Source organism: Notolepis coatsorum (assembly GCF_963971535.1).
Source record: "Notolepis coatsorum genome assembly, chromosome: 1".
In the NCBI taxonomy this organism is placed as follows: domain Eukaryota; kingdom Metazoa; phylum Chordata; class Actinopteri; order Aulopiformes; family Paralepididae; genus Notolepis; species Notolepis coatsorum.
In genome coordinates, this window is record NC_140165.1 from 282503323 (window position 1) to 282522279 (window position 18957).

The following is an 18957-nucleotide window of genomic DNA, read 5'->3' on the forward strand; positions in this document are numbered from 1 at the left end:
GGACTTGGTCCTGGTCGCGCCGGGCCGGGGCTCAGCTGTGTGGTCCCCGGCCCTGATTCAGCTCTTGGTGGCCCCGCCGTGGCCTGTTCCGTGGTCACCGCGGGCCCTCTCTCAGGCACGCGGAACTCTGTTCTGCCTCCTGTTCTGGGGCAGCCTCTAGGCTTGGCTGCTGACAGTGTGAATCTGGTGGGGATGCGTCTTGACTATTCTGTGGTTAACTCTATCCGGTACGCGCACGCTCCGTCCTCTACCGCGTCTTACGCTGGGGAGTGGCGTATGGTCGAGTGTGGGGGCAGAACATTGTTCAGCCCCCATTGTTCAGCGCTGTCCAAGCAGCACCTGTCACATTGGTTGTGCGCGGGCGTTGCCTTTTGCTGCACGTTGGCTGGACAGGTCCCCCCTCGGGCTGCTGCCCTGTTAGGGGGGGCCTCGGTGGAGGACATCTGTGCTGCGGGCTTCTGGTCCTCCCCGGGTCCCTTCGTTAGGTTTTACCTCGTGGACGTGACTGGGGGTTCTGTCTCCCAGGTGGTTCTGAGGTCTGGGACCTCTCCTGCGTCCCACCATTTGGTGGGCTAGCTGGGGTGTGTGGGTGTGTGCCACGGGGTGCTGTGTCACACGTGGTCCCGCCTGTGCTGTGCGTTTTTCAGGGGTGTCTGGTTCCCCCTTTTTCGCACTTTGGTGGAGTTGACTGCCTCCCCCCCCTTCGTTAGGACGGGCGGGTGGACGGGACTCCCCTCCTCCCTGGTTGGGGCTTACGGGCCCTCAGGGGGTACACTTGTCGGGCCACGCGTCTGCTCTGCCCCATATCTCATAATGGCGAAGAGCGAGACGCGATTCCCAGCAAAATGGTGAAGTCTCAGTTGACTGATATTTCATTGAATACCGAACTATACATTCACTAGAAATGAGCAATGTGAAAAGGAGCATTTTCATCACTCAGGAGGTAGAGCGGTTGTCTGGTAATCGGAAGGTTCCCAGTTAGATTCCGGCTCCTCCCGACAGCATGTCAAAGTGTCCTTGACGGAGGTGCTTAAACCCTAACTGCTCCAGATGATCAGGTTGGCACCTTGCATGGTTTCCTCCTCCACCATTGTGTGAGTGAATGTGAGGCATGAGTTTTAAAGCGCTTTGGATAAAAGTGCTCTATATAAATGCAGTCCATTTACAAGATTCACTCCCTCCGCATTTTATCTCTCAACGTACAGTAGCATATATACAGTAGTTCTGGAGTAAACCCAACACCAAAGACTATCTCAGATGGGGGTCCCTGTGACAGAATTGGATAAAATCAGGGTATTGTTTCTGGAGGTCTTATAACATGAGAACGTTTTGGTACGTCCGTACATACCCCATGTTAACAGGTTAGAGCAGCTACACAGTGACCATGTTAACGGGTTAGAGCAGCTACACAGTGACCATGTTAACGGGTTAGAGCAGCTACACAGTGACCATGTTAACGGGTTAGAGCAGCTACACAGTGACCATGTTAACGGGTTAGAGCAGCTACAGTGACCATGTTAACAGGTTAGAGCAGCTACACAGTGACCATGTTAACGGGTTAGAGCAGCTACACAGTGACCATGTTAACGGGTTAGAGCAGCTACACAGTGACCATGTTAACGGGTTAGAGCAGCTACACAGTGACCATGTTAACGGGTTAGAGCAGCTACACAGTGACCATGTTAACGGGTTAGAGAAGCTACACAGTGACCATGTTAACGGGTTAGAGCAGCTACACAGTGACCATGTTAACAGGTTAGAGAAGCTACACAGTGACCATGTTAACAGGTTAGAGCAGCCACACAGCTCATGTTAACAGGCTAGAGCAGCTACACAGCTCATGTTAACGGGTTACTTAGAGCAGCTACACAGCTCATGTTAACAGGATAGAGCAGCTACACAGCTCATGTTAACAGGATAGAGCAGCTACACAGTGACCGTGTTAACAGGATAGAGCAGCTACACAGCTCATGTTAACAGGTTAGAGCAGCTACACAGTGACCATGTTAACAGGATAGAGCAGCTACACAGTGACCATGTTAACAGGATAGAGCAGCCACACAGCTCATGTTAACAGGATAGAGCAGCTACACAGCTCATGTTAACAGGTTAGAGCAGCTACACAGTGACCATGTTAACAGGATAGAGCAGCTACACAGTGACCATGTTAACAGGATAGAGCAGCCACACAGCTCATGTTAACAGGATAGAGCAGCTACACAGCTCATGTTAACAGGATAGAGCAGCTACACCGCTCATGTTAACAGGATAGAGCAGCTACACAGTGACCATGTTAACAGGATAGAGCAGCCACACAGCTCATGTTAACAGGATAGAGCAGCTACACAGCTCATGTTAACAGGATAGAGCAGCTACACAGCTCATGTTAACAGGTTAGAGCAGCTACACAGTGACCATGTTAACAGGATAGAGCAGCTACACAGTGACCATGTTAACAGGATAGAGCAGCCACACAGCTCATGTTAACAGGATAGAGCAGCTACACAGCTCATGTTAACAGGTTAGAGCAGCTACACAGTGACCATGTTAACAGGATAGAGCAGCTACACAGTGACCATGTTAACAGGATAGAGCAGCCACACAGCTCATGTTAACAGGATAGAGCAGCTACACAGCTCATGTTAACAGGATAGAGCAGCTACACCGCTCATGTTAACAGGATAGAGCAGCTACACAGTGACCATGTTAACAGGATAGAGCAGCCACACAGCTCATGTTAACAGGATAGAGCAGCTACACAGCTCATGTTAACAGGATAGAGCAGCTACACAGCTCATGTTAACAGGATAGAGCAGCCACACAGCTCATGTTAACAGGTTAGAGCAGCAGCCCGCCATCCTAGAGGGTCAGTGTCGAGCCCATTTTCTCACGTAAGACGTGAGTTACTGTGAAAAGTGCTCGATGGCGGCATCTGTGTGGACGGTATCAGGCGTGCGGGGCGCTGCAGTTCAGCGAGGCAGTGCTGGCAGTGTGTCTCGAGGTCAACGGTTCAACTCTTGTGTTTTAGTTACTGACAGCCCATACATGCACACACACACTGGCTCTCTCTCCTGGCCACTCTCTCTAAGCCCCAGTTTAACTATGTGTTTGACAGGACTGCCTGTCGCCCCCGGCAACCCTAACTATGGAGACCAGCTTGTGCCAGCCAGGATAGGCTGGTTTCCAGGAAGTAGCTAGCAGTTAGCAATAGCATCATCATGGGAACTGCCTTGCTGAGAGTACTGCAGTTGCCTGTTGCCATTGTATGAGTTAGCCATGCTGGTGTTGGACTGTTCAGGACTGCTCGGTTATTTTGGTCAATTTTGAGATCACAATTATTTAACACGATTACTCATTGACTTTGGAAACAGCCATTTATTTTACTTTAAATTTTTTTTAACTTGAAATATAATGCAACTGAAAAATATGACTTGGCTAAAAGTAAATGCTCATGTTTTCATAATCATTGGAAACCAAAATCATAATTTAAAATAAAATGTGTTTAATGTCCCAGCCCTACTATACATCACTCTTATTCATTTACTATATACATCCATGTTAGCTGTGTGCTATATAGTATGTAGACATACTGTAGACCGTTAGTTTGGAGTCATTGGACAACAATGTTTGAGATGGAATCCATTGTTCTCCATTAGAGAGACTTGACCTGCTTTATGCTAAACATGGAGTATTGGCTCATTTTGCTTTAATTTCTGACATGTTACACTTGCTTTTGGTATCGGCTTGTAGTATGGGGGAAATTACTTGATATTGTGATATTCTGTTTCAGAAAATTACAAACTGTTAATTACTAAAACTCTTGTTTGGGGCCCTAATATAGTACATTTCACTTTTTAAGATGGGCAAGAGCTCTTACATAATTTATATTCAGTTTGCTCACACACACATAATTATGAACACACAGAAGAGCATGGTTGACATCAAAGGTGGAGGTGGTGAGGAGCTGGTTGTCATGGAAACCACCCCTGCGCTGCGGGCTCTGGGGGGCTGTGCTGCTGAGGTTAGACTGATTGATAGGAGCTGTTGGGACGATGCAAAACACATCTAACGCTACGCTTCAGTCTACACATAATACCCGAACCTCTGAGCTCAAGGCCCTCTGCTTGAGAGGGAGAACATGGTAGAGGGATTCCTATGTGCTGCCAATTGCACTTCAGATTCAGTCTGTGCTTTTGTAGGCTAATGTGTCTGTGTGGGTGCGTGCGCATGCCTCTGTCCATCATTCAGGTGTCCGAGGGATGGGATGTGGTTGGCTTACCAAGTGTTTGTGCAGCTTCGGTGGTGAATTCTTCCATGGGTGTGCTCAACGATGAACATCGATTCAAGATTCAGTGATTTATTGTCAACCAATGTTAGCAGGAATGTGTCCATATCATCATCATCATCAGCTCATCTTCATTTTACGTCCTTTTTTCCCCACTACAGTGAGGTTGGACGGGGCGATGACTCCACGCCACTGGGCACGGTTTTGTGCCATGTCTTCCAGGGCTGGGCGATATGGCCAAAAATGATATCACGATAACGATATCTATAATGCTAATTATCGATATTGTTATAAGTATTAAAAAAAATGATAAAGAAATGTGTTATTTTGCAGCAATTCCTTGTCGTTGCCGCCATCTTTAGTGTTACATCCCCTCACACTCCAGTTCTCAGGCTGCAGCTGGTTTGAAAGCGAAAGTAAACAAGCTTCTCTGCTGGCTGTGGCTCCAGGGGAGTTGAATAGTTCTGGCTCTGCTCGTTTCTTTTCTATCTTTTGGCGCTTTTTTGGTGGACAAACCACCGCACATGTGCACCGTGACTCGTGACTGGAGACTAGCTCTGCTATCACACATAGCCTACTGTGTATAGACGGTTTCAAACTATTTTAAATTAGAAAGCAAACAAAATAAATGGACGAGAAAAATGTATCTCAATTTGGTCAGTATTGTCATTTGGACAAGCAAAGCCATTACTTTAAGTTGCAGGCAAGAAAGACAAGTCTGTCCAATGTCTCTGGTTTTAAAACTGCCCTGTTGCAGGTCAATTTTTTTTTTTTTTATGTCTATTTTTTTTTATATATATTTTTTTTTATATCGTGATAATTATCGTTTTATTGCCCAGCCCATTGTCTTCATGCATCTACAGATCCCTCATATCATTTGCCACACATCCCCTCCACGTCTGCTTCGATCTCCCGCTCTGCCTCCGCCCATCCACAATCATCTCCTCCACCCCTCTCAACATCCCCCCTTCCAATCTTCTCACATGTCCAAACCACCTCAGACGTCCATATCTCACCTTGAAATCAATTTCCCTGACACCTCGGCACTGGTCCTCCCAACCTGCCATCTGACTCCCGCCACATACCTCAACATCTTCCGATCACAGCTCCTTAACACCACCATCACCCTTTTTGTCATTGCCCACGTTTCTGAACCATACAGGAGAACTGATCTCACACATGCTTCATATAATCCCTCCTCCGATCTTTACCTCTATGTTTCCATTCACCAGTAGCCTACTAATTTCCCGCCACTTCCTCCATGCCGCCGCCACTCTCGCCCTCACCGTCCTTTGCACTCCCGCCTCACAGTCCATCACATCTCCCAGATAGCGAAAACTGCTTCACCTCCTCCAGCACCTCCCCTCCCACCACTAGACCACCATCTCCAACCACCTCCTCCTCTTCCCTCTCACACGGGGGCATCTAAAATCCCTCACTCCCTTCAGATCTTCCAAACCTGAACATCTTTGGTGACACCATTTGTCATATTCTCTACACCGCACAGAGTTTACTCCCACTCCTCTTCCACAGACTCCACATGGGTATCTTCCTGACTGAATTCTCTCTACTTCACTCCGTTATCATCCGTAGGCTCAGGATAAATAGAGGAAGAGTTGTATAGAGCAGGTAACGTATACAGTAGGTAACATACAGTATGTATTGTATACAGTAGGTAACATACAGTAGGTATTGTATACAATAGGTATCATACAGTAGGTATCATATACAGTAGGTAAACTTGGTGGATAAGTTGACAGTCGGACAAGGATTTTAAAGACTAGGTAAAAATAAACGTACGTTTTGGGAAATACACTTATTCACCATCTTCCCCACAGTCTCATTAGAAGATTGATATCAATTTCATCTCTTTCAGCATGGAGACATGCTGGACTGTCTGGAAGGCAGGTTAACGGGTCACAGCGTGCCGCACTATGGGTGTAGCTGAGCATCTCTCTTGAGTCCTGTTCTTGTTTCTACATGCTAATTTTCCATGTTCATTTTCCATCTAAATGAATCCACCTCCCAGATATTCCCAACACGTTTGAAAAGATTTACGCAAGCTACCGCAGTCAGCGCTAGCTGCTCTGGGTGCCAGTCCCTCAGTGAGCTGTTGTCTATCGCTAGACTGTATTACCGCTCTCCTCTCCAAGTGTCACACCATGCCCACAGCAAATAGTTAGGAGTCGCAACAAATCAACATCTAACAACCTGCACATTGTTCCAATGGGCTCAAAGTACCTCAGTAGGGCCCCTGTTCGTATGGTAACACAGATGATGATGTCAGTTATGTCACCCCACCCCATTAGAAGGTTTGTTGCCCCTGTTTGGCAGGTATGTATTCATTAGACTAGCGTATCCTGCATCCACCTGCTTTTAATTAGCTGATTAGCAGTTGATGATAAACTCATTTTATGTTTTTTTAATACTCTTTTCTTTGAATTAGTCTTGGTGTACGCACCTCAAGTGGCACTGTGACTGTCATTGTCAACATCTAAATGGCTGGGATGCACCGATTGAAATACTTGACCTGCAGACATTTCACCTGCTTAGTTCATATAATGTAAATTGCTGGAATAAATTATCGCTTTTATGCACGGATCACAAGATGTATCGGCTAATAATATGTTGCAAGACTTGTAATGCAATCCTCTTTGCCCAAGTTGCCTAGTAATAGGCAATAGCATTCTTTAAATACTTGACCTGCAGAGACATTTCACCTGCTTAGTTCAAACAATATAATCTAAAATAGTAATTTAAGAGATTCGCTGGAAACATTTATTTCTTAATGTTCTACTAAACTTTCCCACTATATGAGGTTGACTGTAAAGTGTTGCCACCGACCGTACCAGGAACCAACCAAGTTCCATCCACCAATCAACGGTCTGCAGTATCGAATTGCACCATGGATGAATGAATGAATGACTTTATTTGACAATATATTAAATAACGTGACAGAAAGCACAGTCAGGAGATGCTGCCAAGGATGTACACAAGAAAGCTCAGAGCTTATTTCCATTGTGGTCCTTGTAGGGGAATGAGATGCTTAGACAATAGACATGCATCATACAGACATGACATCACAACACATCACATATACCATTTACCATTTATATACATAACAGACTCATAAAAACATGTAAGGGTGCCTTTTAGCTGAGTGTCTGTGTTAATTATAGTCCCTTTTGAGCCATGTCTTTAGGCTGGACTTGAATCTAACAGCATTGATTGTGATTTTCAGGTCACTGGGCAGACTGTTCCAAAAGACAGCTGCAGAATATAAAAATGACTCCTTCCCCATACAACTCCTGAATCTGACTGGCACAAAGTCAGTTGAGCTACGCCTAGTTGGGTATGCATGGGTGTCCCTGATTCGGTTGACGTAGTTGTTGAAGTACACTGGCACTACCCTGTGCACGATTCTGTGAACTAGGCACATCCCTATTTGGTTGACTCGGTCTTCCACCTTTAGCCATCTCATGTTCTCAAAGTGTGATGGGTCAAGGTGGGTTCGGGCGGAGCTTGTTTTGCGATGTCTGTAGTTTTATTTTCTGACTTTTGGATGCTGCTTTTATAAAGCCTCAAATGACGGCTTACAATATTTCATAAAAGTCAAGTGTTTCGTTTGTCTAAGATTTAAAACGGTTTAAACTTTACAGCACTGACAATTCTCTATAGTATTAGTTTGACCTGCGTTTGATAAGACACCCAGTCAGCAGCAGTGTCCCGACCCATATACAAACATGTATTAATAAAACATGCTTAATTAAGTTGAATTCTGCCTTTGTCTCTATTAACTACATATAAATATTTATATAATTGTTTGCTTTATAGACGAAGGTTGCAACATAATTATGTAATGTAATGTTATTGGCTGTGTAACAGAGCAGCCGCCCAGGCAGCGCAGCTCCCGACTCATTATTAATTTAATTAATGAATCCAATCCACTTTATTTAGAGCACATTTAAAAACAACAAAGTTGACAAGTGCTGTACAAGTCCCACAACATAAGATAAAACTAAATTATACAATATAAACAATAATAATAATTAAAATAGAATCTTGGCCCCAGAAGCTTCGACGACCAGAAAAAGCTTCGAAGGTCAGCCCTAGTAATATGGACCTTGAGTCTGAAATAAAGTCTCTCATCTCTCTCTCTATCTCGATCTCTCTCCCCTTGCCCTCTCAAATCTGCTCCATCCTGTCAATAGTCTGTTATACAGTAAACGCATAAGCACTTCCACAATATGACTTAGTTCATCTGCTCCTATCCTCAGCAGACAACCCAGCCCTTGTGCTTTAGAGGTGTGTGTGTGACTGTGTTGTGTCCAGTGGTCACATACCGGTAGCCTGGAGGGCTCCAGTCGGCCCATTAGGGCAGTCCCCTGGGCACTACTGGCTGCTCTCTGTTCCAAGAACAACAGACCTGGTACTGTCCATCTGACCTGAGATCTGTCCATCTCTATCTACTGTAGGTCCATTAACGTGTGTATCCATCTGTCGTGTGTGTGGTTGTATCTGACTGGGTTAATCTTCTTGCGGTGTGTGTGTGAGTGTGTGTGTATCTCCATCTGTCTTGTGTGTGTGTGTGTGTGTGTGGTTGTATCTGACAGGGTTGATTTTCTTGCTGTGTGTCTGCTGTGTACTCGGTGTGCAGTAGCATCTCAGCAGCCAGATGGTCAGGGCAGGTCGAACAGGCTGACGGCCTTGAAGGACACTTTATTTAAATGCTAAAGTGTGTGTGTTTGTGTAAATTCTGTAAGACTATTCTTTCTGCAAGGGCGAAAACTAGATCCGATGTTGTCGAATTACAGCGTCGCCATATGCTATTTCTGCCCCCACTCGCACAGACCTGAATTAAGGTCTGAATAAACTACTGAACGGCAAATAAAAAAAAATCTCTTGCGTAACGCATTGTCTTACTAACAACCTCTACATACAATGAGGCAGATCACTACAAAAAAAGGTATACAGTACAAACATGCTACAGTATGTAGTAAACAATAAGTGAAGTAGACAAAGCCCCACATTTTATCCATTCATATTTTGGCCATTCTTGAATTAAAGGGGCACTGCATTGCTATTCCTTTCACTATTTGGGCAACTTTACACAATTCCTGTGAGTCTATGGAACACATCTATAAAGTTTTTTTCAAAAAAAATCATTGTTTTGTATTTCTAAAGCAGCATTTTTCCACTTCAAGATTTCAAGCTGTTTTTGGCTGGGCTCCATAAGCGCTTTGAGTGACAGTCACCCACAGTCTGCACTGACAGACCGAGAGAGATATAGAGGAGGGGAATACTAATTAATTTCGCCGCAGGGGGGCATAATCCCACGGGACAATGCATTGGTAACTTGTTTCAAATGACAATATATACCCCTGTGAATATTATTGCACAGATCGGAATACGGCCGTGCGCAACGATATTTTGACAGTGATATGCAAGTGGAGAAGCTCCATCCCCGTGCGCACACACATTTACACACGCACTGCCGCACGTGGGGCTGGATTTTGTGTGTAAATGCTTGTGTCCCTCTCTCTTGCTCGCTCATTCTCTGCTGTCTCTGTTGGCACCAGCGCACGTCAACCCGTTTGAGGAAGTAATTCCACCCGCTCTGTTGTTGAGCGAATTGTTGATTGTGGGCCGGTGACTACAACCAGTGCCTTACTCACGTCAGCAAAACAGTCAAATCAGAATGGCTTAGTTGAGTGAGGGAGGATCTCGTGAACTCGAGACTAGACTGATGAGTCGAAATGAGAATTAGAGACACAGACCCCATTGATATAAACCCCCATTGCTAGGAAACAATGCTAAACACTGGAAAAGGCCATTTATAAGACACAGGACCTTTAACCAAACACTGCAGATACATTTTGCACATAATCCCACACGCATTCAAACACGAAACTGTTTTGCACATTAATTTAGTTTGACATTTATTGAGAGTAAATGAGTTTGAATATGGCCACCAGTGATGGTAAATTGCTGCTTTTTTATATAGCGCTTTTATCCAAAGCGCTTTACAATTTGTTACTTACATATTACCCATTCACACACCGACGGCGGAGGCAACCATGCAAGGTGCCAACCTGCTCATCGGGAGCAATTAGGGGTTAAGTGTCTTGCTCAAGGACACATCGACACGCTGCCCAGGAGGAGCGGGAATCGAACCGGGAATTTCCGGATTGCCAGACGACTGCTCTACCTCCTGAGCCACTCAATGTCTGGGACATTGAATCATTGTATTGTGTAGATTGCTGCACCATGACAAATAGTTTCAAGTTTCTTTAATAGTTGTCATACAGAAGTACAGAATACTTTTATACAAAATGCTTCTTACTGTTACGCTCCAGAGACTGTGCTAGACAAGATAAGTATGAAATAAAATAGTATAGCATCTAAATAGCAAGCAATACCTGTCTTATAGGGACTGCTACCTTAATTTAATAAAAATGTGAAATCTAAATCATTGCTCCTTACTCTTTTTGACGTATAACTATAAATTCAAGGTTCTTAAAAGTACGTATACTCTTGTGCGATATTGGGCCAATACCATGCTTAAATGGTATTGGTGTCATAAAAACAAATGTGAAGAAGAGTGCCCTTTTTCTCTTTCTCACACCTAGAAGGATGTTTGATTTCTGCTAACAGAGGGGAAATGGATTACACCTCAATCATTTTAGTCCAGTAATCCCAAACTAATGATCCACAACTGGTACCACGGGGTATCGGATCAGCGCTCCATATCAGCAGGAGCTTAAAGCAAATAACTGATCATCGGCAACGACAGGGGCCGCAATTAGAGAACCTCATTGACTTTGTCACCTTGATCCTAACCTCCTTTTCCCTCTCTCCCTCTCACAGCGGAGCCCCTCCCCCTCATGGACCTGTGTCGGAGAGTAGCTCGTCTGGCGCTGGGAAGGGATCGTATCCACCACATCGACACCCTCCCCCTGCCGCAGACCCTCAAGAACTACCTCCAGTACCAGTGACCGTCCCAACCCCTACACACACGAGCATTAAGCCAACCGCCCCTCTAAAATGAACTTTGTCTGGAACTATCATGGACATATGACAATGATGTTGATGACGACAGCGGCGTTGGAGAAGAGGCCCGGCACGAGAACTTTGTTTTACAGCAAAGACTTGGGACACTATCCTTTTTTCCTTTATTTTTATTTTTTTTATGATGTTTTAAAAAAAGAAAGAATCCGCCTAGTTTTAAATTTTTCCTTGCTCTCTACTGTCTTTTCTCCTGGACTGATAGACAGACTGATGGATGGATGGATCGATGGACAAATAAAGATGATAGAGAGATTAATAAGGAAAGAGAGGAAGAAGGAAAGCGAGAGAAATCGGAAGAGATTATCGGATTCCAGTATCATCCCGAAAAACACTAGGGTGTGGATGCGGAGTTGGGGGTTTTGCGCAGCAAGCAGGCTGCTGGCGTGCCTAGGTGTGAGTGACTGAGTGTGCGTGTGTGTGCATTTGGATGATGACAGCATCCCTACATACTGTCATCTCTGTACAGACTGGATGCAGGGAGAAGGGAAGGCCTCTCTGGAAGATGTTGGTATTTATACTGGTATTTATATTCAGTACAGCAGGCTCCATGCAGACCCCACAACCCCCCCCTGCCCCGGAGTCACAGGGAGGGAGGGAGGGAGGGAGGGGAGAGAGATACTGTGAACACACACATATACTGTACACACTCACAGGCTTTGAACGAGTACATTGGTATCCACTCAATAGTATCACGGTGGTTGGATTATACATGAGACGTGTGTGTATGTGTGTGTAACCCCCTCACCCCTCCTCCTCAACACCTGCAGTAAAGATGACAACTCCTTGACATGGACAGGTCGCACCCCGCTGGCTTCATAATAATAATGATAATAATAATACTACACAAGTACTACGCAGTCTCTTTGCTTTGTAGCCCGGCGTCCGCTCCCCACACTCTCGCCCCCCTCCTCTCTCTCTCTCTCTCTCTCTCTCTCTCTCTCTCTCTCTGCTCTCTCTCTCTATCTCCGTCTGTTGTGTTTGATTGAAGCCTTCGGTGGGGGGGATGCTAAAGTGAAGGACTGTGGCTGCTATTGTGTAGGTTCTGTGCCCCCCCCCCACCCCAACCCTTGATTGAGAGAAAAACGCAGATTGAGATTGATTTTGAAGGTTATTCCGCTTGTACTTTTTCTTTGACTGTTAATGTGCCTGCTCTGAGATAACTACAGAAAAACAGAGGAAAGGAAAAAAAACTATAACAAAAAGCACACGACACCTCTGTTATATCAGGAGACTTTTTTTTCTTTCTTTTTTTTTATGCTGGTTTTCTATCATATTTTTTTCCCTCCTGTTTTTAATCCCGGAACTTGATGTTCTTTTTAATGATTCTGGTCTTTGATTTTATTTTAAGCATTGTGTTTTTATTCTTTTTTTTCTTTTTTTTTATGGATTTTTTTTTTTTTAATGGATTTGAGATTTTAATCTGCAGGACAGGAAGTGATGCGTGCGGGACAGGAAGTGATGCTTGCGGGACAGGACGTCTCGTCATCTGGACAGATGGAGGAATGTGCTGCCACGAGCATCTTTTAAATGTGAATAAAAAAAACTTCAAAAACATTCTGAGTTTTTCTTTTCAGTTTTGGTCTTAAAGGTTGTACCTAGTACTTCCACAGTATAACTAATTTTCATGGAAAGAGAAGGAGGTTTCTAATACAATGGTATTTTTTCTCCAGTCCTGATCTCAATGTTCTGTGGGAAAACAAGTCTCACTAAAGAGAATGTTTGAAAATCTGCAAGGTTATACAGGTTTGTATACTGGAAGGGTAAAGTGACAAAACTATTAATAAAACATACCATTTATGAAAGGCTCCATGGAGACGGAGAGATACAGAGACGCAGTGAACGCACGCACACACACACATACTGTGTACACTCATAGGCTTTGACAAGTACATTGGTATCCACTCAATAGTATCACAGTGGTTGGATTATACATGAGACGTGCGTGTACAGCAGCCTAACAGGCCTAACCCCCTCACCCCTCAACACCTGCAGTAAAGATGACTACTCCTTGACATGTACACGTCATACCAAAACTATATTAATAAAACGTACCATTTATGAAAGGCTAGAATGTTTTGCTTGAAGGACCATGTGGGTTCCACGTCATTCTAGTCTTGATACAAACATCAAGGCACCCTTATTCTTTCATAAATTACCATTACTGGAAAATTCTTGTCATTATTTTCTGCCGATTCACCGCTGCCAGTGTATCTGAAGTCGTATGCTGTCACAAAGTCACCATATGTGACTAAAATGCCACGTTAACATCTTGTCAGTTTTGTCATTGTGATGTAATACAGTATCTGCGGAGGAATTCCTCTTCCTTTTTAGACACTGCATTAAGGCACAATAGAGCAACTTTTCAGGAGAAATCAAAGTTAAAAATGAATGTACCTGGGATGTTAGCGTGGTATTAGTCACATGTGATGACTTTCATGGGTTCATGTGGTTAAGACACGTTCAGATACAATGGAAGTCTATGGCAGTAGTGAATTGACAGAAAATAATAGGAAAAGGATGCCTTGATTTTTTGCATCAAGGCAAGAATGAACTGGAACACTGGTCCTTTTACAGTAAGTATGACAAAAAAAGGTGCACATTTAATATACATTATTATAATAACTATTTTTAATAATAACTTTGTATAGCACTTTTCATACAGAAGTTGCAGTTCAAAGTGCTTGAAAGATATACATTATTACATGCATGACAAACAAATTATTACCACATTTTATGTTTCTTGTACTTTTACCAGTGTCGGGAGTTGTAAATGAACACTCAACAGCCGAGTGCTTGTAAATGCTTGGCTCTTGTCTGTCTGGTCTAAAAGCCAGTTGGGCCGGTAGCCAAGTGCTGATTATCTGATAGTTAATTTCTATTCTGAAAAGCACTTTGGTTGGTCAAATTGATGGAAGTTTGGAAAATCGATGAAGGCGGCTGGGCAAAGTTTGGAAACCCAATATTTGCCGGTAAACAAAAATAGTTAAATTTCCTGCGCAGTTCATTGGGTTCTGGTGGTGTTTTTCTACCAATATGACCACAGAGTGGGACCGTCACCTTAGCACCGTTCATGATGCCTCCAATTACACCACACAGAGCCACAATTAACAGATGTCCTGCTATGACAGAAACATCTGACCCCCTCTCTATCCCCTCTATCTCAGGGTGGGCTTTGAACACAGAACAAAGCTTCTTACGTGATCAAGGTTGAGACCAGCGGGGCTCTCCCTGGCACCGTCCAGCAGAAAATCAATGACTGTTTCCCAGCAGATTGCAGTGTTCGTTGATGGTAGCAGTATCACACAGAGCCCCTAGCTCCTCTTTGTGTGAGTTGAGAGAGATGGAAGCTGAAATGCTGGGTGGATTTATTGGAACGCTATCATAATGAGTTCAGATGGTTCCCTGAAGACTATTCACTCTTGAACAACAATAGTGTTATTACTGGCAGGATATTCTGTTGCTGGGCTACACAGAAAACGGCACCAGTTGTAATACATCCTAGGATTGATGATTAAATAATGAAGAGAGATGAAAAAACATGGCCACGTACACAGATGAAGTTCAAAGTGGGTCCAACATAAATAGGTCCAAGATAAAACTTATCATTTAGGAGCAATGGGAAGGTTTTATTTGATGGTAGTAGAAAGGGATCACTAAATCAATAGTATTTCATTGGATGACATTTTTATGTACACCCCCAAGTGTGGGATGGGTCAGGCAGGAATGAAGAATATATCTAACATTACATAGCTAGCTACATAGCTCATCTAGGAGAATGTCATTTTCACTTTAACCCATTCCGTGCCAACCACGAGTATAGTCGGGTTAACTCGCCATGCGTTCCGTGCCAATCACGAGTATAGTCCGGTTTTAATCGTTATTTCTTTTAATAGCGACATCCATTCATTTTTCATCCATCCAGTCTGACGTTATCATTGGGAATGGGTCTGAGCTCGCAAAGGGCAAATACCGCCGCCTATCGTATTGCACATCATTGGATTGGATTGGCTGGGACTGTGCATCAGAAAAAAAAACTCCGGTCCAGGGTTTCCCTTCTCGGGCAAGCAGTATCGTGTTACCACATTCACTGGGGAGGCTGGGAGCAGCGTCGATTATGTGTTTTGGACTATAACGTTGGATCAATAAACGTGATCAATATTTGGAATGGCGATCAGGAATTGGATTAATCTTTTTGCAGAACATCTGATGTGAGATAAGGACTCTATTTTACCAGTTTTGGGTTAATCAGATGTTCCTTTCTCCGCCATCGGAGCGTGTGTGTGTGTGTGAGGTTCGCGCTGACCAAAGTAGGGAGAAGCGATTTTTCAGACCCCGCTTCTCTTCGTACATGAGCACACATATACTATCGATAATCTAGCGTTTATTTGAAAACGATTCATAAATCAGCAAAATTTACATGTTTTGTGTATTCCACTAAAGGGCTATTATCGTGTCTTTCTCTGGAATTACTAGAAATATAAAAATATACTCGTATTCAAAACGGTATAAAACGGAAATGTACTGATGAACAAACAATCCGTTTCGTACATGTTGACTGCAAGCAAGTCATTGATAAGCAACGGGTGTATTAGACCCATAGCCATAATTTAAGATATAGTTTAAGTGTTCGCAAATATCCCCGTCCTCCCATTGATTTCAGTGTTGGCACGCTAGACCTAATTTGGTCATATAGGCGTGGCTCTGAATGAGTTAAGAGTAGCCGCCTTATGCAGACAACTAGGACATCTAAAGGTGACATAATTACACAGAGCAAAGAGTTACAAAATATCACAGGTTGATTTCCAATGTGGAATTATTATAGTTATTTGACAAATGATAAACATTTATTCTGGCTAGGATGTGCCTCTGACTATGTTGTTGTTGACTCACCCTCTGCCCTTGAAGGGTCTGTTGACAGAGTCACATGGGGAGCAATAACTGGTCATGACGACGAGGTCTTCTTTAGCCTTAACTGGCGTGGTTTATTTCACATATGTACATTGCACCACTAGACCTGCTCTCCGTGAGAGCTAGAGAGAGAGAGACAGAGGGGGAGGGAACAATCCCTTATACCTGCTACCTGACGTCAGCTACAATAGCTGCGTCTCTGTTACGCCTATAGCGCCCTCTTACTGTGGAACAGTTAAAGTGCAGTTACATGCAAACATACTCTACACTTAACAGGGTAGATCTCAAAAAGTTCACTTGAGTAAGAGAGCAGCAGGAATTCCCACGAGGGCAAGTCGACGAGGGCATGTCAAGGGACTAATGAGATGCAGCCTGAAACTATCCTTGTTTTCATGTGATGTCACAATGCCCATCTGGAGCCATTTTGTTGTGGTTATTTTGCATCCCTCAAATTCCACTCAGTTTGATTACATTTGGGACACAAAATGCTGTACATGAAAACAACCCATATGCTGTTGTCAGTCACCATAGCTTTCATTGACAGGTAGCCATTCTTGTACCATCATTAGAATGTTCACTTCTCTAAATTGCAATAGCACTTGTGCAGGATAGTTCTGAAGGGATTCAGACGCTGCAGCGTGCCCATGGGAACAGGTACCCAAATGAAAATGACATACAAACCCCTCTCATAAACGATTAAAACTGTAGGAGCGCCATTTTTGTGCCTGAAGCCCACGGCCGCCTAAGCATTTCAAGGCCCTGAGGAAAGCAAAGGAGACAGACGAGACAGTATAGAACTTGTCACTTGAAAGGAGCAGGGTGCTGTGCTTAGACCAGTTAGTGAGTTCCAGTGGAAATCAATATGGCAGTGAGCTACGAGCCTGCAGCATCTCCAAGCTTTACTGTTCAATAATACATCGACTATAGCTCTCACTTCGGTGTGAACAAGAGTAAGAGTTAGAGTGGTTTGATCTACTCTAAAAATATGGATCCAAATCTTTTATCTCTCTCCTCTTGTTCCCACCATTTCTCTCTCCTCCACTCTCTCTTGTTCTCTCCCTTTCTCTCTCCTTCCCCTTTTCTCTTTCTCCTTCCCCCTTTTTCTCTCTTGTTCCTACCCTTTATATCCTCACCCTTTATCTCTCTCCTCCCCTCTCTCTTTCTCCTCTTGTTCCCATAGGCTCTCCTCTACCCCCACTGTCTGTGTCTCTCTCTTATCCTCTCCTCCTATCTTTCACCAACTTTCTAACAACTTTTCCAGTCCCTCCCTTTGTTTTGCTGTTCTCACCAAGGATATTTAAAGGACCATAAGAGTGTTGCTACATGTCCGTTGTCAACAATGGCCAGTGTATATAAATGTAGCAGGGTGGATTATCCCTGCTTTATGGGAGTAGTTGTACACGGCCACCTGGTAGCGGGATGCAGTAGATTTTAATCTATCTGAACCCCCGTCTTTGGGCCCGGAACATCGAACTGGAGGGCGGGCAGCAGGAGCGGATGGGGCCCAGGATTTACTAACCTGGGGGGTGGTACTCTGGTCCTCCTCGCCTTCCAGGGCGGTCAGCAGTAGCTCCCCACACACTCTCACTTCCCCCAGTACCTCCGTTAGCCCTCCCACACCTGGTGACTGTTAGTTGAATAAAGATATTGTGCTCCCCTCAAAGCAGTAACCTTCCTTGACCACCTGTAGAGACCTTTAACCATATGCTGCGAATAGGGTGGAAGGGTTAAATAAATATACTACAGTCATATATTTACCCAGTCAACAAGGTTAGAATACAGGCTCAGAAATAGACACACACACCGTGCTCCCATCTACGTCTCCTTTATATAAGCAGGGCTGTACGCTGCGATGATCTCGTCGCAAATTGCCCCTTTAATTGGCCGTTGCGATTGCTAAATAATATTTGGGGGCGGGCTTGCGAGTAGGGATTTCAAGCCTTGCATTCGCATTTCACTCCTAAATGATCCAAGGCGTGTGATGACGCTGAGCACTCAGGTATGATCAGCGGGGAAAATCAACTGAGCACTCACTCTGATAGACTGGCTGACTGTCTGATTTAGCTATGAAGAAAAGTAAAGTTAGTAGTAGGGATGGGAATCGATGGTTCCTAACTGGGTTTTGGCCATATGCTCCCGAAATTCTCCCGCTGTTTGGCTGCTTCTATGTGCAGTGAAAACTACTCGAAATGCTTTAGAACCTAGTCATTGATTTAGTTCAGGGTTAGCCGCGGAGCTAATGCTAGCTAACGTGAGCTAATCAAGCTCACAGAGAGAGATAAACAGCTGACAGCAGGTAGTACAGGTACAAATACAATAAAACAAGGGGTGGGGGCTGTTGTGTAAACCTTGTGTCGCGTCAATCTGGTCCACACGTTACTCGTTCATATCTCAGCCCGTGCTGAGATATGCCCATTCCGCGGTCTGTTAATAAAGTTTTCAATCAGACAGATGTATGGAAAGGCTTTTATTATAACATTCGTTGAGGTAAAATCATTATGCCTCATTTAGTCATCCTGCAGAGCACTGGTCTCCTACTCGTGGGCCGCGGGGAGCTAATGTTAGTAGCTTTGTTGTTGTCAACACACAGGGCATTCAGGAAGTCAAAAACTAATGCGCTTGCCGATTGGTGCTAAGAACAGCAGGGCGGGTGCAAGCGTTGTGACGTAATTGGCAGACTCTACTGTCAATCAAAA

At 44.2% G+C, this 18957-nt stretch overlaps 1 protein-coding gene across 1 annotated transcript in view; it reads left to right on the top strand.

Moving 5' to 3' along the window:
- LOC311245669 (SPRY domain-containing SOCS box protein 4-like) overlaps positions 1-12786 on the top strand; it is a 154896-nt gene extending 142110 nt beyond the window's left edge. The window contains exon 4 of the mRNA XM_084335604.1: positions 11153-12786. Within this exon, the coding sequence (XP_084191730.1) occupies positions 11153-11280 (128 nt within the window). The 3' untranslated portion in view covers positions 11281-12786. The remainder of the gene's footprint in view (positions 1-11152) is intronic.
- Positions 12787-18957: the final 6171 nt, after the last annotated feature.